Source organism: Anabrus simplex, chromosome 1 (genome assembly GCF_040414725.1).
Source record: "Anabrus simplex isolate iqAnaSimp1 chromosome 1, ASM4041472v1, whole genome shotgun sequence".
NCBI classification, from domain to species: Eukaryota; Metazoa; Arthropoda; class Insecta; order Orthoptera; family Tettigoniidae; genus Anabrus; species Anabrus simplex.
In genome coordinates, this window is record NC_090265.1 from 217,504,204 (window position 1) to 217,529,722 (window position 25,519).

General features: G+C 41.4%; 1 protein-coding gene across 2 annotated transcripts in view; it reads left to right on the forward strand.

Moving 5' to 3' along the window:
• Positions 1 to 25,519, forward strand: part of LOC136885811 (protein draper) — a 314,515-nt gene that overhangs the window by 162,260 nt on the left and 126,736 nt on the right. For both annotated transcript variants that reach the window (XM_067158547.2, XM_067158548.2), the window contains exons 2-4: positions 2,594 to 2,714; positions 14,977 to 15,103; positions 23,280 to 23,448. In XM_067158547.2, coding sequence (XP_067014648.2) covers positions 2,626 to 2,714; positions 14,977 to 15,103; positions 23,280 to 23,448 — 385 coding nt within the window. In that variant the 5' untranslated portion in view covers positions 2,594 to 2,625. The remainder of the gene's footprint in view (positions 1 to 2,593; positions 2,715 to 14,976; positions 15,104 to 23,279; positions 23,449 to 25,519) is intronic.

Genomic DNA, 25,519 nt, shown 5'->3' on the forward strand with positions numbered 1-25,519 from the left:
GAAACTTCAATTAATGTTCTCATTTTTTCATGCATAATAGCCTAATGGAATTAATTTAAGTTTGCAATTATATGGATATACTTAATTATTGTACCACACTTTATTTTGCAAACATATGAATACAATTAGGAATCTTCAAGTAATATCGTGTTTAATATATCATTTATATAAAAATCAATTAAATATTACATATTTTATTTTTTGAAGTGTAATATTACATATTTAATCTAGTATTATTACATAACTATGCTTTTGCTGGCAGGACCTAGTGTTTACAGTGCGCTATGTCTTCTGGTATGGGCTAAAGCAATTTTGTTACTTTCATTGATCTGTCTCTGTCTTATCCTTGGCTTTGGCAATATGAAAGTGACTGAGGTATGAGCGATGCTAGTAATGCCATTCCTTCTGCAGCCAGTCCCTGCTATCAATTGTGTGAAAATGTTGCTCATAGGGTCGGTTGGTGCACGCATTTCAGTGGGCTTGGCAGACTGATATGTAATAGCAGCTTCTGGCTCGGCGAGGAAAGCAACGGGAAACTACCTCACTCATTTCCCTGGTACGCCTCTTCAGTGATGCCTAGGCCATCTATGACAGCTGATGGGAGAACTGTTGAGGATCCAACCAGCCTTAGGGCTGAAGACTGAACATACATACATACATACATACATACATACATACATACATACATACATACATACATATCACATAACTATGTACATATTTTGCTTGTTGACATTACATAAAAATCCTAATCCTAGTGATGAGCATTAAATCACGAAAATCGATGGTTTCTGTGCACTTCGTTGTTCGTTTCCCGTGTATCTTCTGTGTACATAGAGCTCTTGAATTCACTGCTAAGTACGCTGGAAATCAGTCTGTAAGCAGTTTTCTTGCACCTGTTTTATGATGTATCGCCACCGTAGCAAAAGGCCTTCGGTTCTGAGGGGTCCCTGGTTCGATTCCCGGCGGGGTCGGGTATTTTAATCGAGTATAGTTAATTCCTCTGTCCTGGGGACTGGGTGTTTGTGTTCGCCGCAGTACTCTCCTCTTCATACACTCACAACACATTACACTACTACAGAAAACACGCAATAGTGAACACATCCCTCCATATAAGGGTGGCGTCAGGAAGGGCATCCGGCTGTAAAACAGGGCCAGGTCCACATGTGCTACATAGCTCGCAACCGTGACCCCACCAGTATGTGAGAAAAGTGGTAGAAATTGAATGTAGAGTATTCCAAGTGCCGTATAAAGAAAATAATTCCTTTTGTTTCCCGTCAGACCTCTTCGCTTCGCTTCTAAATTTTAACGGCGAGGCTAATTTTCTGACCACTATATCAATCAAGATAATGTTATACAAATGTCTACTGTAAAGTGTCTAGTTGTATTTTCCACCGTTAGTCATTTGGAGAATACACAAATAAATACAGTATTACCAAGAAATAGACGAAATGTTTGAGGTCATTATCTATAGAGCTGTGACAATCGGCCCTTCTCGGAACACAATACCTAGCTTATCACTGTAGTAATCAAGTCACTGATGACCTCACGTACTCTTGTCGCTGAGTGGAGGTGTCTTCAGTGGGTGATGGATTCGAGCAATTTCCAATAGATTATACTTCATATGTTGGAGTTATTCCCGCTTGTTGTTGTTTTCTTTTTTTTTTTTTTTTTTTTTACAATTTGATTAAAGTGTTAAAGCGACGATGAGATAGGAAAGGGCTAGGATTGGGAAGGAAGTGACTCGTGGCCTTAATTAAGGTACAGCCCCAGAATTTGCCTGGCTGCCGACAGTGCGGTTCGAACCCACTATCTTTCGAATGCAAGCTTATAGCTACGTGACCCAAACCACGTGGCCACTTCCTCGGTCCTTTATTTTTTTATGCTATTACGTTTTTATGTTTTCTTCATTTTGACATTGCTCGAAAATAGGAAGATAACCCATATGTTGCAGGTGCGTTCGTCACGATTGAATTTAGAGTTTCTCAGTAATAGACCACGCTCTAGGGACTACAGTCAGTGTTGCAGATCTTCTGAAGTAGTGCCATCTAGACGGCCTGTGTGCCAGTTTCAGCATTCAATTTAGTTTTGTTGGGTGACATACCAATAACAATGACACGACGAGACAAACTTTTTGACCACCCTTCAAAAATAGACTACTTCGACTAGGATCGAACCTGTGGACTTTGGATTGTGAGTCACTCTACCTCTGATCCACCGAGGCACCTTCTCAGTCCTACTTCCTTGCTTTACGGACCTTTGGACGGTGAAAGTGAAGGAGTTCTACTTAATTCAGCCATCCCGAGGTTTAGGTCAGTGTTGCAAGTGCCTGTACTGGACGTGTTACTCTTTCCATATACAACGAAATGAATAAACCATTCTTAAAATACTGTAGGATTTATTTTCATTATATTAAATGCAGACTTGGAACTGGGTAACGTGAGCGCCGATTCATTATTGCACCTCTGTATCCGAGTGCGGAGATCGGAGGGGGATTGGCTACCCTTCCCCCACTCCACAGGAGCGATCATCTGAGCGCGTCTGTTATGAATGACCAATGAGTGTGTATTGAAGTTGTTCTCTTCCGTTTCAGGTAACGAGGAGAATTTTAAGAGACTGATCACCATGGGGTTGGGTACCGTGTTCCTGTTATTGGTGCCCCTTCTTGGGATATCTGCGCTGGAAGGCCCCAACGTTTGCACCCGTCAAGAATCGTAAGTACGGTACTGATTTTTCCTAATATAATTCAATTTTCGTTTGCATATCTGTCTCTTTTAGAGTGATCTGCTAAAAATTCTAAATTTGATCCGTTTAAAATTTTACTTGCATGAATCTCATGCTGAAGCCATAGTGTAAATCTCGTTCTCTTTTCATTCATTCATTCATTCATTCATTCATTCATTCATTCATTCTGTTTTGTGCTGCTCGTCTCATTGTAATTTTCATATCCCATTCTGGTACTGTCTTCATATTACTTCTTCCTTGGTCGACTTCCCTTTCTTCTCCTTCTGCTAAGCGTCATCCTGCATGGCATAGGGTCTGTTATTTCAATTTTGGAACACCAATTTGTACAATCGCGATCACAAGAATTCCGAGTGGAAAAGGAAACTGGTAACGTTTGGGCGAAGATTTTGGCCAACCCTGAGGATGAAGAAGTAACCAAGGCAACGTCGCATGTGTTCGTCTTCCAGGAGGTGTGGCGATGTTGCGCACTCAGACGTCACTCCCAACTCCATTTTTTTTTTTTTTTTTTTTTTTTTTTTTTTTTTTTTTTAAACTGATTAAGATATTCCTGTGGTTAAACATTCTGGCTATACTAGCTTTTCCTAATCAAGGAAAACAATTAACTGTAATTTTAATTGCGGTAAAGTGTGCACGATGTAATCCTACCCCAATATATGGCATTTAATTGTTTGATCAGCGCTGACAATAACTTCATAGGAATGGTTTTTCAAACGCCTTTGCGTCTCTGATAATCATAACTATTTAATGCCAGGTTATTTTTACTTTGGTTTTTGAGGATTAAGAAATTATTATCATTATTACTAGTAGTAGTAGTAGTAGTATTTAACATGGCCTATATTTATGAAAATAAAGGTCATTCTTTCTTACAGTGGTTGAGCGCGATGCCATTTGATAATGAACTCATAGTCGAGACCGCTAACATTTCAACCAGACTTCGCACACAAGAATTACAAAGAAACTGGAGAATTAGACACTCAATGAGTTGACATACACATTACGTCTGTTGCCTTGAAGGAGCCGTGTGGTTCATCCCTTCATTCCCCTCTCCCTTCATTGTCGAGCCAGTGGGACGTGTGGGCAGGCGGGGAAGCAAGTACCTTCCCCTCCGCGTGTGTTTCGTTCATGCTAGATATCCTCGTACTTCGTTTTCTCCACCTCCCCTCACTCTTTAGATGTGTGCATGTGTTAACAACTGAGAGGAAGTGTGTAAGCAGATACTGGGTGGTTCTGAGGGCTGTACTGATTTCCTGCCTGAAATGAATATTTCTGGCCACGAGGTACTGAAGATTTCGAGTGTACGATTATGTGCATCTTTATGTCGGAGGTAAGCGATTTTCAAGTAGATATTCAGCGTGTCTTTCCAGCGTTGTTTTGGTCTGTGTTTAAGGCTGGAGGTCCATGAATCCGTCACCATTGATCTGCATTTAAGGCTGGCGCCCAGGTGGTAGATTCCCTATCAGTTGTTTACATATCGGTAGTCTTTGCATAAATGATTTCAAAGGAGTTGGAAATTTATCGAGCATAAATTATTCCAATCTCTAATTCCTCTTCCTATAAACATACTGTTACAAATAAATCTCTGTACACACACACACACACACACACACACACACACACACACACACACACACACACACACACACACACACACACACACACACACACACACGCGCGCGCGCGCGCGTCTACTCAGCCTGAATGGACACACTTACTATTTACTGTCTATTTAAGTCTCTCTTCCTTATGGCACGGTAAGCGGTCCGGCCTCTTGCTATTACCTGCGAACGGCTATTCCTCTTACTTTCACTTCCCCAAGTCCAGTCAGTTCATACATCAGCTGTGTGTAGACCGCTCGATTTGAACGCAGGGCTACAGGCTACACAAAACACGATGACTATTGCTTGGTTCGACTCTAGAGACCAGTGGTGGCTCATGACAAAATGTTCAGGGGGTCCACAGTAACATTTTTGTTCACGCCTCAAATGTAGCAAAGTAGGATGCAAATCAGTACGAAATAACTTACACCGAGCTCAATAGCTGCAGTCTCTTAAGTGCGGCCAGTATCCAGTATTCGGGAGAAAGTGGGTTCGAACCCCACTGTCGGCAGCCCTGAAGGTGGTTTTCTGTGGTTTCCCATTTTCACAACAGGCAAATGCTGGGTCTGAACCTTAATTAAGGCCACGGCCACTTCCTTCCCACTCCTAGCCCCTTCCTGTCCCATCGTCGCCATAAGGCCTATGAGTCGGTGCGACGTAAAGTAACTTGTAAAAATAAACTTCTGATTTGACACCTGTAGGTGACCTGCGCGTCATGATGAGGATGAAATGATGATGAAGACGGCACATACACCCAGTAGCCATGCCAGCGAAATTAGCCAACGATGGGTAAAATTCCCGACCCTGCCGGGAATTTATTTTTATTCATAACTCCAACGGATGCAAAAATGAAAAAATCCGGCTTCGAGATGAATTTGGAGCCCCTTGCATCTACCTATGTTAAAAATTTCAGATCTCTGCGTGCCGTAGATTTGGCTGGATATCGCGCACAAGGTAGTTGGTAAACTCTTATAAATACCTAGGACTAACCCTTCAAGTCACAGGGAAATGATTCACGAAACACACAGGAGAAAGGTGCACCGCAGCAATTAGAGCCATCTTTGACATAAAGAACATTGAAAATGTATCACTTGACACAGCTCTACCATCTTCTTTCCGTACTAGGTGGAGTGGACTGGAACAAGGATTCTTCGTAGGTCTCCAGATACCAAAGTCGAACATTTTCTGGAACTCACTCTTCGCTTGAGCAAGTTTATCGAGGGGGCAGACTTCACGCTTTGGCAGAGACTGGTGGGGGATTGTAGAGATGGTGTGGAAAAAATGTACGTCGGTTGCAGAAAATGCTAGATTGTCCCGAAGGAGGCCTGGGTAGTCTTGGAGTAGAACAGAGTATTTGTTGTGAGGGTCGAGTAAATGAACACTTCCCGAGACACGAGACGATACTGGTACTGCATGGGTTGAGAAATTAGTTGTGCCATCTATGAGACGTTTGTGTTTTATATCAACTATCCCAGTATTGCCGTTGTTACTTCTACGAGGTTAGAAGTTAATTCGCCCGATTGACTCGGTATTACCGTTGTTACGTTTACGTCCCACTGACTGCTTAATAATTTTCAGAGACGCCAAGGTGCCGGAAATTTTGTTCCGTAGGTTTTTTTATAACGTTCCTATCATTATGAAGAAAGTCAGCACCGAGGAGAGTTGCTGAGCATCGGCTATTGTGAATGGCCACAAAAAATGATCGTTTCAAACCAAAGTGGAGTGGAATTAAGCGCTTGCCGTACGTTTTGGTTGGTGTCCCGTTAGTTTCATATACACCAGTGTCCAATAGTTAAGCATAAGTTACGAGTAAGCAGGGCAACAGATAATAGACCGCAAATCGCACGACATATGCACCTACCAACCTTACGTGTTCGCTCTGTATAGGAAAGCAGTGTTCCCTCTTTAACTAGCGGCGTAACCGCAAGGTAAACACAGCCAGTGCCTGCGCCCCCATATTCCCTCAGTCGTGTTTGCCCTTTTAGGCCCCTTTCATACGAGGCAACTAGTGGCGGCAGCCGATCGCCTGTACGGAAATCAGGTCTACTCCCCATTTCTAAAATGGTATTTATGAGTGAGGAACTGTTTCTGCTTGCTTTGCTAATCCAAAAGAAAAAGATAAATAAAAGCAGGGTAAGAGCAATGAAGGTGCATTCTCCACCACAGAGGTTGTTCACAGGATTTGATGAGTCAGTGCCCTTTGTATTTGTAGCTGATGAGGGATTTGGTCTTTCCCGTCATATACTGCGACCATATGCGGGCACTTTTCTGAGTGTAAAGAAACGCGTCTTTTAATTACAGACTTTCAACGGCACACAGGTACATTCCCAATGAACCTTTGGAATACTTGCAAACAAATGGCGTATTTTCCATAGACCAGTGGATGTTGACACCACACTAGCAGAGGACATAGTGAAAGTGTGTTGTGTTTTGCATAATTTTGTACGAGAGAGGGATGGTGTTCAAATCGAAGATACTTTGACAGTAGATGGATTGTTTGAAATGGCCCTGCTTCAGGACCTACATCAAGGCTTGCCAGAAATTTACGAGACAAGTTTGCCAACTACTTTATCAGTGAGGAAGGTGCAGTTTCATGGCAAATGGATCGTGTTTAGACACATAAGTATTGTGTCTAGAGTGCTATATAGATCATAGATGGACACCAAAAACACAATTGTACTTTACATGCGTTTAGTAATTTTCAATTTGCCAATGGGCTCTTTTTAATAACATTAGTTAATTAGTGATGATCGTTTATCTTTCATTCTATTGCTATTTTGCTTACCATGTAAATCTCCTTCATGATTGAAACTTTTCACTACAATAAAAATAATTGAAGCAAATACTGAATGAAATACTCTTTTCTGAATATACTCGGTAATTTACAGAATTGTTTTGCTAAATTGAGTTTTCTTGTAACAAATTAACAAAAGGTGGTACGTAAAATATAAGGAAAACGCTTACTTATCTCGTTTCTCTCTGCTGGTGTTTTGTCATGAAACTCACGAAGAACCTCAGTATAATGCTACGCCATGTGTTTCTTCGTTCACTTTTCCATACTCATCGACTGAAGCGTTCCAAATCGTGGGGTATTTTTCAACTCCATATGCCAGGTCTTCCGTTTCACTTGTTCACCTGTTAATCTAATTAATTAATGGCGTATGGCCTCCGGAGAGGCCTAGTGCAGGTCTTTTTCTAGTAAACGGTCTATTAGGCGACCTGCATATCTGTGAAGAGGAGGGCCCTACCTAGGATGATTTCTAATGTTGAATACGCTACACACGCCCAGCCCCCCGAGCCATTGGAATTAACTAATTAAGGTTAAAATCCCCGACCCGGCCGGGAATGGAACCCTAGACCCTCTGAACCGAAGGCCAGTACGCTGACCATTCAGCCAATGAGTCGGACTGTTAATCTAATAAGGCTACTTCTTTCCACGTTTGCACTCATATCTGACAATGAACGCAGCGCGCTTGTTATTCAGGACTTCCTAAATTACATGAAGTGGAGCAAACTGGAGTGGACAGTGAGAAGTAGCGGCTACTAGTGGCACCGTGTGAAAGCTCTCATTTAAAATAATGCTTTACCTCGAGTGGCGGCGACTCCAAGTGGCGGCCGCTAGCTGCGCGAGTGAGCGACTGTAGACGACTGTTTCCAGCTTCCGCAACTGCAGTCGCCACGTATGAAAGCTCTCATTTAAAATAATGCTCCGCTGTAAGTTGCCGCCACTAGTCGCCTCGTGTGAAAGGGCCCTATAGTGTGCGGAGTGTAGCCTCGTGGCGAACGTGACAAGGCACAACGACGCCATTTGGACCCCGTTTTGCAGGGTAGAATACTCAAGCAGCCTGGAAGCAGGCCAGACACAGACCGAAGTTGCCGTATCCTTGAATGTGCCACAAAGTGTCATTTCCAGGCTTTGGAGACGATTTCGAGACACAGGAGATGTTAGTCGTAGGCCAGTACCAGGTCGACCAACGGTAACCACCCCACAGCAGGACCGATATCTGGCCTTAACCACCCGACGAAATCGGAGTGCGCCTGCAAGACGATTGTTGGCGGAGCTTACAGCCGTCGCAGGGGTTGCCGTTTCCCGGCAAACTGTGTACCGGAGGCTCAGAACAGCAGGGCTGTTTGCCCGACGTCCAGCGGAGTGCATCCCGCTCATTCTAGCACAGAGACGAACCCGTTCACTGTGGAGCCGTCAACATCGTAACTGGACCATGAATGAATGGAGGCATGTGCTCTTGACAGATGAATCCCGCTTCAGTTTGCAGAACGATTCCCGTCGCACATTAATCTAGAGAGAACCGGGTAGCCGATACAACCACAGGAATATCGTGGAACAGGACCAGCATGGTGGTGGTGGTGGCGTCATGGTGTGGAGCGGCATCATGTTGAATGGCCGTGCGGACCTGCACATCTTCATGGATGGTCCGAGGAACACTGTTAACATCGGAGATACAGGGACGAGGTACTGAGACCACATGTTCGACTCTTCAGAGGTGCAGTTGGTCCAGACTTCCTCTTAATGGACGATAATGCCCGACCGCACCGCGCTGTTCTGGCTGGGGAAGACAGTCATCGCATGGACTGGCCAGCGAGGTCTGCGGATCTGAATCCTATAGAACATGCCTGGGATGTATTGGGGAGGCGAATTGCATCCCGTCAGCCTCCACCAAGGACCTTCCAAGACGTTCGCATTGCCCTTTCGGAGGAATGGGATCGACTGCCACAAGAGCTCTTGGACCATCTGATAGAGAGCATGCCACGTCGCTGCGAAGCATGTGTGGCCGTTAGGGCTAGGTAACCATACAGCCAATTAACCGCATATTTTTTTGTGGAAGATATTGCCAGGTTTGGTTAGTTGTTGTTAAAGGTGTACCTTAGCTATCAGAACCTTTGACACTGTTTTTTGGACAAGTTGTGCGACATATGGTGTGTGAGTCAGCTTCCGTTTGTTCAGCAATTCGTCTGACATTCCTATCATGTGGTATGGCCTCGTTTAGTGATTATGCTTAACTTTTGGACAATAGTATAGAAGGCGTTTGCAAGCACGGGATTCGGTAGATCCTTACTTTCTTCCTTACATTGGTTCCCGCGCCTATTCATTCGTGGAAGAAGTTTTGCTCAGCCGCATAAATTCTCATTATTTCGTCTTATGCAACATTCTCAGTTGATAAGTGCCTCTATAATGTAAATCTTAATATCAGACACTCTCAATGTGATGGTAATTTATTTTCTGTCAAGTTATATACCGGTAGCGGTGTTAGCCGGTGTTCCGGTATTGATGTTGTTAATTCTACGAGCCTAGAAGTTAATTCGTCCGATTGACCCGGTATTACCGTTGTTATTTTACGTCCCACTGACTGCTTAATAATTTTCAGAGACGCCGAGGTGCCGGAAATTTTGTTCCGTAGGTTTTTCCCTTACGTTCCTGTCAGTCTACCTGCGCGAAGTTGGCGTACTCAAGTACCTTCTGAGCCGGGATCAAGCTCTCCATTTTGAGGGAAGAAAGCCAGACCTTTAACACCTGCGCTACTCAGCTTATCCCTAGGTCTCGATTTTGTGTGTGTGTGTGTGTGTGTGTGTGTGTGTGTGTGTGTGTGATATTTCCTGGTACGAGGTCGGAGATGATGATGACCTATGCAAGCAGGCGCTGAGCCGGAGCGTTTGCCGTAGCTCCATTCCGCAGCGTATTAGTCCTCCCGACGATTGCATATCAACGCCCGAATCCAAATGGGAGATGCGGCCGACATTACTGCTCGAGGGTATAGAGCAGTGTTCCGCAGGAATGGATTAAAAAAAGTAATGGAGGTATAGATTACAGCTAACGTGTAATATACTGGTATTGCATTACAGCGTAATCTTACTTACAAAGGGCACTAGGAAAGTTTTGCAATGTGAGTGAACGCCTTAGACTTTTTCAAAATAATTTCCACCGCACTCGATACATTCTCCATATGTCGAAACCAGTCACTGAACCAACTCTGCCACTTTCCTTCAGTTACGTTTCAACACTCTTGATCCCATGCTGCCAGAAGTTCCTCGTCGGATGCAAAACGCCGCCCCTTCAGCTTCACTTCTGGGAAGAGTGCGAAGTCACATGGGGCAAGATCAGAACTGTATGGAGGGTGATCAAGCACAGCCAACCCTGATCTGGCAAGAAAATCCATTGTTACATTATCACGATATGCTGGAGCATTGTCGTGATGCAAGAGCCAAGTGTTGAGCCGTGACCTTGGACGGAGCTGCTTGAGAGCCTGGATGACCCAAGGTAGACAAGTCTCACTGTACCACTTCGCAGTAACTGTCCTTTGTATTTCTGGCACAACTCGAGCCAGGATGCCCCGTTTAGTGAAGAATACTGCAATCATCCCTTTCATCACTGACCTTGACTTTCGCACAGTCACAGGAGTACCCTCATCTTCAAACAGCCATACCTTGTTCTGGGATTTTGTTGGTACATCGTAATAATAAAGCCAAGTTTCGTTACCTGTAATGATGCTATTGACGTTACGCAAAGTCCCATTTTCAAACTGTTTTAGCATTTTTCGGCACCATTTCACTCGATGTGCCCTTTGTTCGTCTGAAAGTGAATGGGGCACCCAAAGGGAACAAACTTTTCTAACATGGAGATGGTCGGGTAGAATTGAATGAATAGCTGATGCAGGGATATGCCGATATGTCAACCGCCTCTCTTGCTGCAACATTTTTCTCACAGCTTCAATGTTTTCCTCAGTCACTGATTCAGACGGTCGCCCAGAACGAGGATCGTCTTCAACCCCAAAATTTCCCCTCTGGAACTCTTTGTACCAGCAGAAAATTGTTGTCCGATGTGGACAGTCTTTCCCCAGCATAGGAGTCATTTCCTCCAGGCACTGGTCAATAGTTAATCCACGAGCAAAATTGTAGCGGATAATTGCGCGATATTCACCTTTAGACCACACTGACATCTTAACTTGCTTTCAGTCCCACTGCTTGGTAACAACTGGTGTGAAGATTGCGCCATGCCGTCTTCTAGACCGGTTTTCACCCCTCTTTTTATCCCTCACCATAACAGGGTGTCCAGCCAACCGTTTTTGCGTATCGCAAAACTTTCCTAGTGCCCTTTGTACTGTTTTCACATTGTTAACATAACATGCTCGGCTCTCATGGTGCAGGTGTGAGATGAAGTTCAGTTATTTGATAATGCATTCAGAATTAATTGAATTATGTCTTAGTGAATACAATTTGCAAATTATAATTACCAGCCAGTATTAATAATGTTTTCTTGTGCCAGAAGCTATTTCTAAAGAATCTGGCTGGGTCATATACTGGAGCTTTTAACGGAGGACTGGAATGAGGTAAGGTTCCCTCAAACCTTGTAGGCTACAGGATTCAGTAGGTAGACAAGGAGAGGAAGAAAGGGAGAAGTTGTGAAAAACAGGCGGGGCTGATGTTTTAAATCTGGGGGAGATTTCAGGAGAGGATTCATGAGAAATCTGCACGAGTCGCTGCTGGGAGAACAGCAGACGTGGAAGTATTATAGAGGACGGAGAGTAATCAATCACTACTGATCTGCATTTAATGCAGTCGCCCAAGTGGCAGATTCCCTTTCTGTTGTTTTCCTAGCCTTTTCTTAAATGATTGCAAAGAAATTGGAAATTTGTTGAACATCTCCCTTGGTAAGTTATTCCAATCCCTAACTCCCCTTCCTATAAACTAATATTTGCCCCAATTTTTCCTCTTGAATTCCAACTTTATCTTCATATTGTGATCTTTCCTACTTTTAAAGACACCACTCAAACTTATTAACTAACGTCATTCCATGCCATCTCTCCGTTGACAGCTCGGAACATACCACTTAATTGGAATAATAACAATAAGTTATTGTATTGATTAGGTGGTCAAATTAATAAATTAAGTCTTGTCTTTGTTGATTTACATTAACATGTGAACTAAAATGATACATGTTTCACCTTGTATATAGGCATCATCAGCCATTGCCTCACCCTTGAAATAAAATCAGGCACCTGATTTACATATGAATAAAATAAAACTAATTTTTAAAAAGCCTTGGAGAGACTTGAACTAAAATTAACATATGGTAAAAGGCTTGTACAATATTGGTTTTAAAGATATTGCAATGAGTGAGGAGTTTACAATTGGTGAAAGTATTTGCATTATTGACATAGAAGGCTACTATTATAATTAAAATGAACAAAGCAACAGTCTGTTATAAACAAGTGATAAGATTGCTATAAAATTGTTGACCGACCAGCGGTTACAATTGGACAATGACGTAAATGACTATCAAAATCGTATTTGTTCAAAAAATAATGTTGAATAAAATAATGTCGAAGGATGGTCAAGTGACCTGTAATTATTTGTTTACATAAGATAAAAGTCGAAAGTCAATGGCATATGGTGAAGTTGTGGTTCACTTTGATGAAAAAATACGAAGTTGTAGTTGAATGTTGATGAACGATGTTTGAGATGGTCCATAGAGGTGCAATTTAATTTGATTCAATGCTAAAACATTGTTAAGAATATGGGTTTATTGAGATTCTAGTCGAAAAGGCAATGTGACAGTCGTCAATAACTTTTAGCTCATAACATAACAAGTTAGCCTCACCATCGTCAAATGATTCAACTGGAGTGTTAGCATGGAGTGTTAGTAAGGTACTTTCTGATTGGACGAAAGCAGTAATTGCACGTATCTATATGAAAGGGAAGAAGAAAGATTGCAACAACTATCGAAGTATCTCATGACTCGGTATAGCAGGCAAGGTGTTCACTGACATTTTGGAAGGAAGGTTGAGAGGAAGTTGGATGAAAACCAGTGTGGTTTCAGACTACAGAGGGGCTGTCAGGATCAGATTTTGAGTATGCGCCAGGTAACTGAAAAATCTTATGAGATGTATAAGCATTTATGTTTCGTAGCTCCAGAGGAGGCATACAACAGAGTACAGAGGAAAAATATGTTTACCGTACTGGGGGACTATGGGATTAAAGGTAGATTATTAAAATGTATCCAAGGCATTTATGTTGACAATTAGGCAGAAGTGAGAATTGATGGTAGAATGAGTATTGGTTCAAAGTACTTACAAGGGTTAGACAAGGCTGTAATCTCTTACCTTTGTTGAAGTTTACATGGATCATCCAATGAAAGGCATTAAGTGGCAGGAAGGGTTTCAGGTAAGTGAAAATGTACCGTAATAAGCAGTTTGGCCTATGCTGACGACTTGGTCTTAATGGCAGCTTGTGCCGAAAGCCTGCAGTCTAATATCTTGGAACTTCAACATAGGTGCAATGAGTATGACATGAAAATTATTTTAATAGTTGATGTCAGTAGGTAAGAAGTCAAAGAGAATTCAATGTCAGATTGGGGATACAAAGCTGGAATAGGTAGATAATTTAAAGTATTTAGGATGTCTGTTCTCCCAGGATGGCAGTATAGTAAATGAGATTGAATCAAGGCACAGCAAAGCTAATGCAGTGAACTCAGTTTCAAAGAGCACTATTTTGTAAGAAGGAAGTCAGCTTCCAGATGAAACTATCTTTATATCAGTCTGTTTTCATACCAACTTTGCTTTACAGGAGTGAAAGCTTGGGTGGACTCAGGATATCTTATTCAGACATGAAAGCAGCAAGAATTATTGCTGGTACAAAGAGGTGGGAACAATGGCAGGAAGGTACTCAGAATGAGGGAGGGAGATAAAGGATAAGTTAAGAATGAACTCGATGGATGCTGATGTTCAATAAATTTCCAAATTATTTTGAATTATTTAAGAAAAGGTTAGGAAAACAGATAGGGAATCTGCTCTAAATGCAGCTCACTAGTGATTGGTTGACTGATGAAGTTGTATGCATAAACTGGGGTCATGTGAGGCGAATGGAGGAGGATAGGTTACCTAAGAGAATAAGAGACTCTGTTATGGCAGGTAAGAGAAGTAGAGGGACACAAAGACAACGGTGGTTAGACTCTGTTTCTAACAATTGAAAGATAAGAGGCATATAACTACAGGAGGCCACAGAACTAGGTACAGATAGAGGATTGTGGCAGTTGTTAGTAAATTCACAAAGGCTTGCAGACTGAATACTGAAAGGTGTAACAGTCTATAATGTATGTATGTATGTATGTATGTATGGATGGATGGATGGATGGATGTAATGTATGTATGTATGTATGTATGTATGTATGTATGTATGTATGTATGTATGTATGTATGTATGTATGTATGTATGTATGTATGTATGTATGTATGTATGTATGTATGTATGTATGTATGTATGTATGTATGTATGTATGTATGTATGTATGTATGTATGTATGTATGTATGTATGTATGTATGTATGTATGTATGTATGTATGTATGTATGTATGTATGTATGTATGTATGTATGTATGTATGTATGTCTGTCTGTCTGTCTGTCTGTCTGTCTGTCTGTCTGTATGTATGTATGTAACATTTTTGTAGACTCTGTACAATGCTGGTAAAGTGTCAAATGATGTTATTTTTAACTTTAAGATATTCTCAGACGTTTGAATGAACTCTAATTTTGTAACCTACTCAATAGCATAACATATTCCAGGAGCAGTAACCAGTTTCTAGTATAAATCGGAGAGTAAAATTAAACTTTCTCTGTTTGCAGGTATACCTTGACTGTGCGTGTTTCCGAGTCAAAGCCATACCAGGTGCGAGAGTACACATGGTGTTTCAACTTCCCACCTCGCTGCTCCAAGTACAAAGTCAACTTCAAGACCATTTACAGGACACATGTGAGGAAATTCACTTACTCATATTAGTTATGTCAAATGTTGATACATCACTGTAAACTGTGTATAATTGGACTAATTTTTAGATTACAGTCAGATTGTCATCACTGCTTTAAAACTTCCATAATTCATATCTTAATGGTTAGTGAAAACCTATTTAAACTATTCCAATATCGAATTTAATTCCATTTAAGAAAGAGGAAATGGCAGAAGAATGAGTGGTCAAAGTTAGGAATGGGCGCAACTGAAGCCTGGAATAGTCTCAACACACCATTAACTCTGAACGGTGGGATCGGTTCGTGTGAAGCCTCGCCCCTCCAAGCTATAAGTAATAATAATAATAACTTAAATGTTTCCACCTTTTCAATACAATATATTCACAAATTTACAAAATTATACGGTACTAGTTTCGACCCATCTAGGGGTCATCATCAGCCGTATTGAAGCAAAGATCATTTGTGGCGAAATTCGCCACAAATGATCTTTGCTTCAATACGGCTGATGATGACCCCTAGATGGGTCGAAACTAGTACCGTATAATTTTGTAAATTTGTGAATATATTGTATTGAAAAGGTGGAAACATTTAAGTTATTATTATTATTACTTATATATTGTTCAATACGGACCAAAAACATGAAATTCATAACCATCCTCCAAGCTATCCTGACACTCATTGCGGGGCTGCACGTATGACGAAGCACAGAAACACAACATGAATAATTGAATAATACTATAGTACTATGCATTTTATCCTAACTTCCCCTGTGGGATTTTAAGTATGTTGTAGAATGTGAAGTATTGTTAATGAAGACAACTAGCATGTCAGAAAGTGTCAGCATAATAGACCATGGGCATTTAATTTCAAATCTCTTTTTTCAAGATCAGGAAAACGATAAACAGATCGTTAGGAATTCGTGTAGCATGGCTGTGTATCTTTGGTATTCAGCCTGAAGCCTGGTTTGATCCTCCACAGCTCTGCCAACAGCTGTCATAAATAGCCTAGGCGTCACTCAAGAGGCGTACTAGGGAAATGAGGAGTGAGGTAGTTTCCTGTTGCTTTACTCACCGAGCCAGAAGTTGCTATTACATATCAGTCTGCCAAGCCCACTGAAATGAATGCACCAACAGAACCTATGAGCAATATTTTCACACCATTCTTAACGGGGATTGGCTGCATGGTATTACTAGCATCATTCATACCTCAGTCACGTTCATATTGTCAAAGCCAAGGATGAGACTGAGACATATCAGTGAAAGTAACATTACTCTAGCCCATACTAGAAGACATAGTGCATTGTAAACACTACATCTCGCCAGCAAACCATTTTTTTTTTTTAAACGCAGCATATGAAGAAGCCTTAATCAAACCCATCAGTGTAGACTCCCATACATGTTGGTGGTTATACAGTGTACAGTAAGACGATGAACACCATGAATTTCACCCCATAAATTAAATTGCATGAATGAACCGTATGAATGATGCCCAAATTATCATTCTTATATGTTTCATATGCTATATTAACGATACCATCTTCTTCTTTCCATGACTTTTACCACATCCTGGTGGGGTCTCTGTTTCAGACTGTGGTGCATATGAAGACTTGGCCATGTTTAAAGGCCGAATGTTCTTCCTGAAAGTAACCCTGTGTGGAGGGATATATCTACTGTTTCATATTTTTGTGGTTTGCAAGTTCATACTTACATTCTTAATTCATCAATACGGACAATGAAGCTGATAGATTATAGTATTTTTGTGGTTGTCGGTGGTGTGGAGTATTGTATGCATGAAGAGAAGTCCCCGAGTCAGAAGAATTGACCAGATCCGATTAAAAACCCTGACCGGGAATAGAACTTGGGACCTGCTGAACTGAAGGCCTCACTGTTGACCATTCAGTTAACAAGCTGGACTCTGAATGATATAAGCAATAGGCATTAATCAAGTATTAGCTAACGGCTCATGTTTGTTTGTCCAGCCCTTGTCCCATATCTCTACGGGGTTGGGTATGAGGCGAGATGAATGTGTCGTGGCAGGTTTTTATGACTGGATGGCCTTCCTGATGTCAACCTTATCAGAGGAGTTAATGAGATGAAATGAACGACGTGATATATGATAGTAGGAAGGGAGAGGGTGAAACCTGGTTCTGGCACATAGCCTACTCCTGTCGAATAGCACCAAGGGCTCTGGTCAAGGCTTAACATCCCGATCTGATGGACGAATCACCATCAACAGCGTCATGTGCCCTCACTCCATATGAGCACTGCAGAGAGGTTTGGAATTTAATCCAGGCTTTTAGCACGCAGTCTAATGATTAGAAATTGTGTACCACCACCTCCCCCATCCTGCCAGCTAACATTCCGATGGTGACATTTTTTTAGACGAATGGGACTCGCACCGGCTAACCACGATGTCAGACCTTTTAGACTTCAACGCCGTAATGATCGTGGCCACCAGGTGCGCTCGTTAACTTGTTATAATTTTCCACTTTGTTCTATAACTGCAATGCGGGCTTGATTCATATAAATAGCACACATGCCGTGGTAGTAAAGCGGTCTTGTCGCTCGCTTCTCATCAAAGTGTTGTGATTAGAGTCTTGTTTAATGAATGTGGGACTTCCAAAATTCAAAAAGCCCCTCCAATTGATCAGACATTCTTAGTGATAATCATGTAAATCTCTAAGCTTGCTTTAAAAAATATATATATATACAGCACTGCATCTGCAAGTCCCCTGTTGCCATTTCTAAATGGATTCAGTATTTGTCTCTTGGCACAGGCTGGATCAAAAATGTAGCTTCCACCGAAGTCCCAGTCTCATTAATAGCTGTGACAATATGGAGGCTGTTGAGGTATGAGTGGTGTTGAGTAATGACATTTGGAGCATGACCAGTGCATCTGATTGACATGAAAGGAGTTGTTCTCGTAAGTCACGCTGTAATAGCACTTCCTGGCCCAGTGAGGAAAATAATAGGAAACTACCGTACCTCACTCCTAATCTTGCCTAGTATTTTAGTGCCACCATCAGTTTTTGGGCTGATGGCTGGCTGGTAGGCAAGACAGGCAATAAATATACTCCTGTATTTTATTTTAGTTTTTGTTTATTTATTTGAACATACACAGACAGGAGGCCCAATACAGTACCAGTAAAAAAAATAAAAACAATGAAAATAATGAAAATAGACAAGAGAGAAGAATAAAATAGATATACAGTGAAAATAATGATTGAAAGTACAGCAAGAATTTGTTTCATCAAATAAATATACTTACTGAAATAGAACTTATGGAAAAAAAAACTAAATCCTGTTTTATTCAGTGGGACTGAGCAAGTGGGTTATGTGGTTTGGGTCACATTCCTGTGAGTCTTCATTCAGAAGATGGTGCATTTGAGCCCCACTTTTAGCAGCCCCCAAGATGGTTATCCATGGTTTCCCATTTTTTCACTGCAGGCAGATACTAGGCCACGGTTGTTTCCTTCCCAGTCCTAGCCCTCTCTCCTATACAATCATTGCCATAAGACCTGTCTGTGTTCATGAAACAAATGGAAAAATACACAGTTCAAAAAGTTAGGGGGACTTGTTTTGTAACTTCTGGTATGCTAGGGGCTTTACGTCGCACCGACACAGATAGGTCTTATGGCGACGATGGGATGGGAAAGGCCTAGGAGTTGGAAGGAAGCGGCCGTGGCCTTAATTAAGGTACAGCCCCAGCATTTGCCTGGTGTGAAAATGGGAAACCACGGAAAACCATCTTCAGGGCTGCCGATAGTGGGATTCGAACCTACTATCTCCCGGATGCAAGCTCACAGCCGCGCGCCTCTACGCGCATGGCCAACTCGCCCGGTACTTCTGGTATGTTAATTTGGTAGATGGGGTTCCAGTGGTCGTACAGCATACCTTGAGACCTTAGCTACTCAGGGTATGTTGTACTCCATCTGCAGGTGTAGCCATGCATTAAACTGTCAGGTGACCCCTCAAAACAAAGTGAATAGCGGTGCGTCCATGTGTCGTGAAGTACACAGACTACTGCGGTCATTTGAGCACATTGTTTATAAGTCAGCACATCCCACGAGACATCTTAACGAGGTTAAAGTCTCAAGGGCCGTCACTTTGATCCAGGAAGGGTGGACTTTTCGTTGTTGCTGTGGATCTCAATGTCTCTCCGTCAGTTATTCAACGCTTGTGGGATTGCTACAATGAGACAGGGCAGTTCACAAGAAGGGTTGAACAAGGTCATGGATGCACGACAACCCCACAGGATGACCAATATCTGACCGTCTTTGTGTTGCATAGTCGTTCATCAACTGCGAGAGAACTGCAACAAGACTTCACTGGAGTCACGGTGTCTGATCAGACAGTAAGGAACAGGTTAAAAGAAGTGTCCTTACAATGCAGACATCCTGCCCCATTTAACGCAGCGACATTGCACAGCTCGCCTTCTGTTTGCCCGTACCCACGTCAACTGGCAACTTCGCCCGTGGAGACCTATGTGTTTCACAGACGAATCCAGATTTCCCCTGACACAGCGTGATGGACATAACCGTGTATGGAGAGATCGTGGTGAGCAGTACATGTCAAGTGTTGTCCAGTAAGGCAACTGATTCGGACAAGGTTCTGTGATGGTGTGGGGTAGCATCAATATTGCTGGCCGTATGGATCTTGTCGTCGGCCGTAGTAGTATTACCGCTGCGGGGTTCATTGAGCAGATACTGCTACAGCATGTATTGGTTGCTGCATACAGTGTTGGCCCTGAATTCGTACTCATGCACGACAATGCCAGGGCTCATGTAGCACGCATCACCAGAACTGTCTTGCAAGAACTGGACATTCAAGAGACGGAATGGCCTTCAGTGAGTCCCGACCTTAATCCGATTGAGCATGTACGAGATAGGCTTGACAGAAGTGTTCGTGGGCGTCCTGTTCCACCAGACTTTCGAAGACCTCGAACAGGCTCTCATTGAAGAATGGGACCTGATACTGCAACGTGATCTCTGTCGACTTATACGGAGCATGCCATGTAGGTGCCAGGCTGTGACAAATGCTCGTGGATGACATACACCATACTGAAGCTTTCCAACTGTGATAAAAATCCACCCTGGAGGACCGTTATCACTTTGTTTTCGCCCCTATTTGTACATTTCCGTTTGTATTCTGAAACTGAACGCGAATCCATCCAAACCTTCTTCTTTTGCTGAGATATATCCTTAGTATTATTATTGTTTTATTTTACTTTCTGGTAATTTCAGTTGTCTGCAGATGACCATTAGTTGGTCCAGTCACATTGGTACAGGATATGTTTTGGAAAGCTATAGAATGATAGAATTTAGAAGCTCCTTGTTTCTGGTGGTCAGTTTCTTGTTTTATGATATTAGGGTATCCAAGAAAAAGGAACTACCTAAATATTTATGGTCTTTGACAATATCTCTTAGTTTCCAACTCTCAAGTGGACTGTTTCAGAATTTTTACGCACCACTAACCCAAGTGTGTCTTCATCAGTCAAATTATTTGAAATTCATTTTGTCTGTGGTCTAGTTTGTTCTGTAAGATACCTCTGCTTCTGTTTCCTCGTACCATCTTGTTTTTATTACTTTTACAATGCCATTCGTTACAAGAATGAAAAGTTGTGACAGACAGCTTCATTGTTGGATTGTGTTTCCTGTTTCAAACCAGCTTGACTTCCCTCCCTCGATTTACATTTCCCAAAGTTTCCTGTATGGTGAATGGGCCTTTCTGATGTCCAAAATGTTATGGTTTTTTCTCCCAGTACTTTTCAAAGACCATTCTCTTACTCTAACCAGGCTGAGTAGTTCAGATGGTAGAATGCTGGCCTTTTGAGGTCAACTAGGTCAGGTTCAGTCCTGGTTCAGTCCAATGATATTGAAGGTGCTGAAGTCGGCCTTGTGTCGCTAGATTTACTAGCATGTAAAATAACTTCTGCAGGACAAAATTCAAGCATCTTCAGCATCTCCAAAAACCATATAAATGTAGTTTGTTTGATGTAAAACCAATACCATTATTACAGTTTAACTTTGTGGTTAATTTGTCTGATTTCAATCTATCTTACTGTTCATCCAGTTCAGGTTCAACAGAGTTCCTTATTCTGCTCTCTAGATGAAAGGGTTATAGCACTACAGGTTGTACATTTTTTCTGTTGTCCTCCTTTATACAGTGGAATGAGTATTTCACACTTTCAGTCATTGGGTACCACTTAATTTTCTCCCAGATTTTATTCATAACTATATGTTAACAGTTTTCCAGGTTCTTAAGTTATTTTCATGTAATCCAGTGGATTTATTTCAGTAAAGCAGAGCCACTCACTGTTGATACCATTGTGCAGTTCACTGTAAAGTGTGCAGAGTGCTCATTTAGGAAGGGAAATACCCTTCCCCTACGTCAAAGATACGCTCTTTCTCACACTCTCCTTCCTTATTGTCTCATTCTATGCCAGCTGTGTAGTGGTGCATGGTATCCAATCAACTGTAGGCATAGTCTATTTCATATATGGTGCATTTGGAATAATAAAACTACAACATTCTATATTTTTTAATTTTCTGGTTTTATCTTGCAGTGATGTTGTTAATGTCAGAAACGATATTGTCAGAATAATGGAAAGCTTAAAATGTTTTTCAGGTTTGCATTCATCAGACCTGACCATGACTGAGGAAAAAACATTCCTATACAGGGTAGACCCCAAACATGGTCAACACTTTGGCTTTTCAATCAAATAGGGGAAAGTCTAGCATGAGGAACAGGACAATAACATGCAGGAAAACACCTCTCTGCATAAAACATGTCCTGCTGCTGAGTATTACACTGCAAATCCAGACATTCTAATTGTAAATGTTCTGGCACATCTGCTACACACAGAAAATGATCTCAAAAGTACATTGAACATGTGATGAAGTTCGTCAGTGTTCTGAGAGAAAATTTCTCCATTTAGACATACAAATAAGTAAGTCAAGATTTGCGTATGATCTTATTGTAAACAAGGGAAACTATGAGCGCCCTCTCCTTGCTACAGCCTCAACCATGAGTATTTCACTTCCCCCTGCCTGGACTTCGATTTAGGGGTCACAATTCCACTATGCAGTGCACACTAGCTCAGCAGCTGCCAGATGTGCAATTTGTACTGTGTGAGCGGCTCTAAAGTTAAGTATCAAAGGAGTTCTTACACACATTTCTTTCTCTCTTTTTTATTACCTTTCCACCAGGAAACTCTCCTGATCCAATGGGTTTGTTGTCCTCCCTCTTGTTCTGTACAGTATTACACAAGAGTTTCTTAGTTTCATCTTCAGCTATTCTTATGTATGTGGTAGCTGAGTTACGTCATCAGTGGCTTCTCACTTAGGTGGCTGCAGTTTGAATACTGGCCATTGCATGCAAGATTTTTAAAAATGGAAATTCTTATTCCTGTGGTTCATATTCCATGTAAAATTGAAGGTCTTGTGGCTTCGGTTATGATTTACATCAAACGTTAAATTCGGTTATGATATCAAGTCACATAAATCTGCAAGTTTGCTTTAGCTATTCTGTCTGCTAGACATCTTCTTTGCTGCTTCAACTGTTCTTTTGATTTGCAATGTTTCCTCCCTTTGAAATGAAAATTTCTCCATTATTTCACTTGGATCTCCGTGCATTCTTGCTCAGTACAGAGCTCATTTTATCTTGTTTCCCTTTTTGACTGCAGTTTTTACCTTATTCCCCAACAGTACTTCTATTAGTTTCCTTATTTGGCTCTGTCATCCACATACCGTTGCCTCTTTCAAGGTGTGCTATCATTTATTTACAGATCTCTTGGTACCTTAATGGCCATGGCCGCTATCTTCCCTCTCCTTGCCCTTTCTCATCCCATTGTCATAAAAAATTTAAAAAACCTGTGCCGGGCTGAGTGGCTCAGACGGTTAAAGCGCTGGCCTTCTAACCCCAACTTGGCAGGTTTGATCCTGGCTCAGTCCGGTGGTATTTGAAGGTGCTCAAATACGACAGCCTCGTGTCGGTAGATTTACTGGCACGTAAAAGAACTCCTGCAGGACTACATTCCGGCACCTCGGCGTCTCCGAAGACCTTAATAGTAGTTAGAGGGACGTAAAGCAAATAACATTATTTAAAAAACCTGTTCTTTTCAGTGTGGCAAACCACTCACTTCAGTATTCATTTATTAATGTAGTTTTTTATTTCTCATTACAGTCTTTGGAGAAGTTTCGTCCTATTGAAGATTGTTGCCAGGGATATACTAAATCCACATCTGGCAAACGCTGTTTGCCTGTGTGCTCAGAAAATTGTCTTCATGGGACATGCGTAGCACCTGATACGTGTCAGTGTGAGACAGGTTATGGTGGACCAACTTGTAGTATTTGTAAGTATCTGTGTATTATTTTGTTTTTGGAGTACCTAATAGAGTTAGAATATCTTATGTATAATTACAAAGGGAAATCAAGCTTATATTTTAAATTATAAGTAAAGGTTAAATTTCTTATTTTAACTCTGACAAAGTTTCTCTGTCATGATACTTCTTCATAAGTAGCCTACATGGAAAATATATCCACAGTTCAAAGTATTAACATTGTAAGTCCAAAAATAGTCAAAATGCATTACGATCATTGCCAAAGCCATTACTTCAGTATTTTTCCCCTACATAAAAATTGCACCTGCAGCGCCCCAAACATGGCAGCAATAATACATCTTAATGTTTTCTCAAGGGGGAATAATAGCACAATTTACAATCATAACTGTAGTTACAATAATTGTACCAGGAAGAGTTACGATGTTAATACTTGGAGCCGTCGACGTGGTAATGGAGAATTGCTTGGACATTTGAAATAACAATAAAGTGTAGATTCAGATCGGTGGTATTTGAAGGTGCTCAAATATGACAGCCCCATTTCGGTAGATTTACTGGCACGTTAAAGAACTCCTGCGAGACTAAATTCTGGCACCTCGGCGTCTCCGAAGACCTTAAAAAGTAGTTAGTGGGACGTAAAGCAAATAACATTAAATAACATTATTATTAAAGTGTAGATTGATGCTTTCACAGTCCAGATTAATAGGCATGATATCTTGTGAGTTTTTGCTGTGTGGAAGAGGCAAACTGCAGGGAATCTATTGATGGAATTATACTCTTGTTTATCACTATGCACATGATCCCAGGGAGCCTCCGTAGCTCAGGTGGCAGCGCACCAGCCTCTCACCGCTGGTTTCCGTGGTTCAAATCCCGGTCACTCCATGGATTTGTGCTGGACAAAGCAGAGGCGGGACAGGTTTCTCTCTGGGTACTCTGGTTTTTTCTGTCACCTTTCATTCCAGCAACACTCTCCAATATCATTTCATTAATCATTCATTAATCATTGCCCCAAAGGAATGTGGCAGGCCTCGGCAGCTGGCACAATTTCCATCCTCACCGCTAGAAGGAGGGTTCATTCATTCCATTCCTGACCCAGTCAAATGACTGGAAACGGGCTGTGGATTTTCATTTACATCATGATTCCAATCTATTTCATACCTTTCAACATTCATAACTGTTAAGTTCTTCAGTCTGTCAAAAATAATTTATAAATTAACAAATTTATATACTACCTAAGAAAGAAAACATAAGACTGAAGAACCTATGATTAATTTTTAATGCTTTTATTAGAAGTTTTTTATGGTTCTCCTGTTTTTTTACTATGTTTAATACATCAAACAATCTTTTAAATTATTTTTTAGTTCAGACTGCTTATTTTATTCCTTGTCTTTTGGATGCATCCCTATTGTTCTTTATTAGGAACATACACTGTAATATAGTAGGTTAGATACAATGACAGATCTGTGTTGGAAGAGGGAACAGCAGAAAGAAGAGACGAGAATAAACGCAAAGACGAATAAGTCAACTGAGCGTGTTGGCTTTGTGGTTTAAGTTATGTATCTGTAAGCTTGCATTTGGGTGATGGATTTCAACTCCACCATTGACAGCCCTGAAGATGGTTTTCCTTGATTTCCCATTTTCACACCAGGCAGATGCTGGGGCTGTAACTTAATTAAGGCCATGATCGCTTCCTTGTCCAAAAAAAAAAAAGACCTGAGTCAGTGGTACATTAAAGCACTTGCAAAAGAAAAGACAAGGACACACTCTATATCTTTGTACACTGCTGTTTTTCCATTCGTCAATCCTAGTTCTTCTACTTCCATTTACTCTGAGCCTCCATTAAGCTGGTTTCTGCTTCCCAGTTTCATCAAGAGGATGGACTTAACACTCATTAAAAGGCAATCTTGCCAAATCTTCAGTCTTGAGGGGAAGTGCATGTAAAAATAAACAGGTAACACAGTAAAAGACTAGGAAGACAGCAAACACAGAAGTAGAAAAGGAGTTTGTGATTAATAAGTCACATTATTATTGGTTTTATTTGTTTGTTCACTCACTAGCATTTTCACACACCCTGGGAGAATCTGTT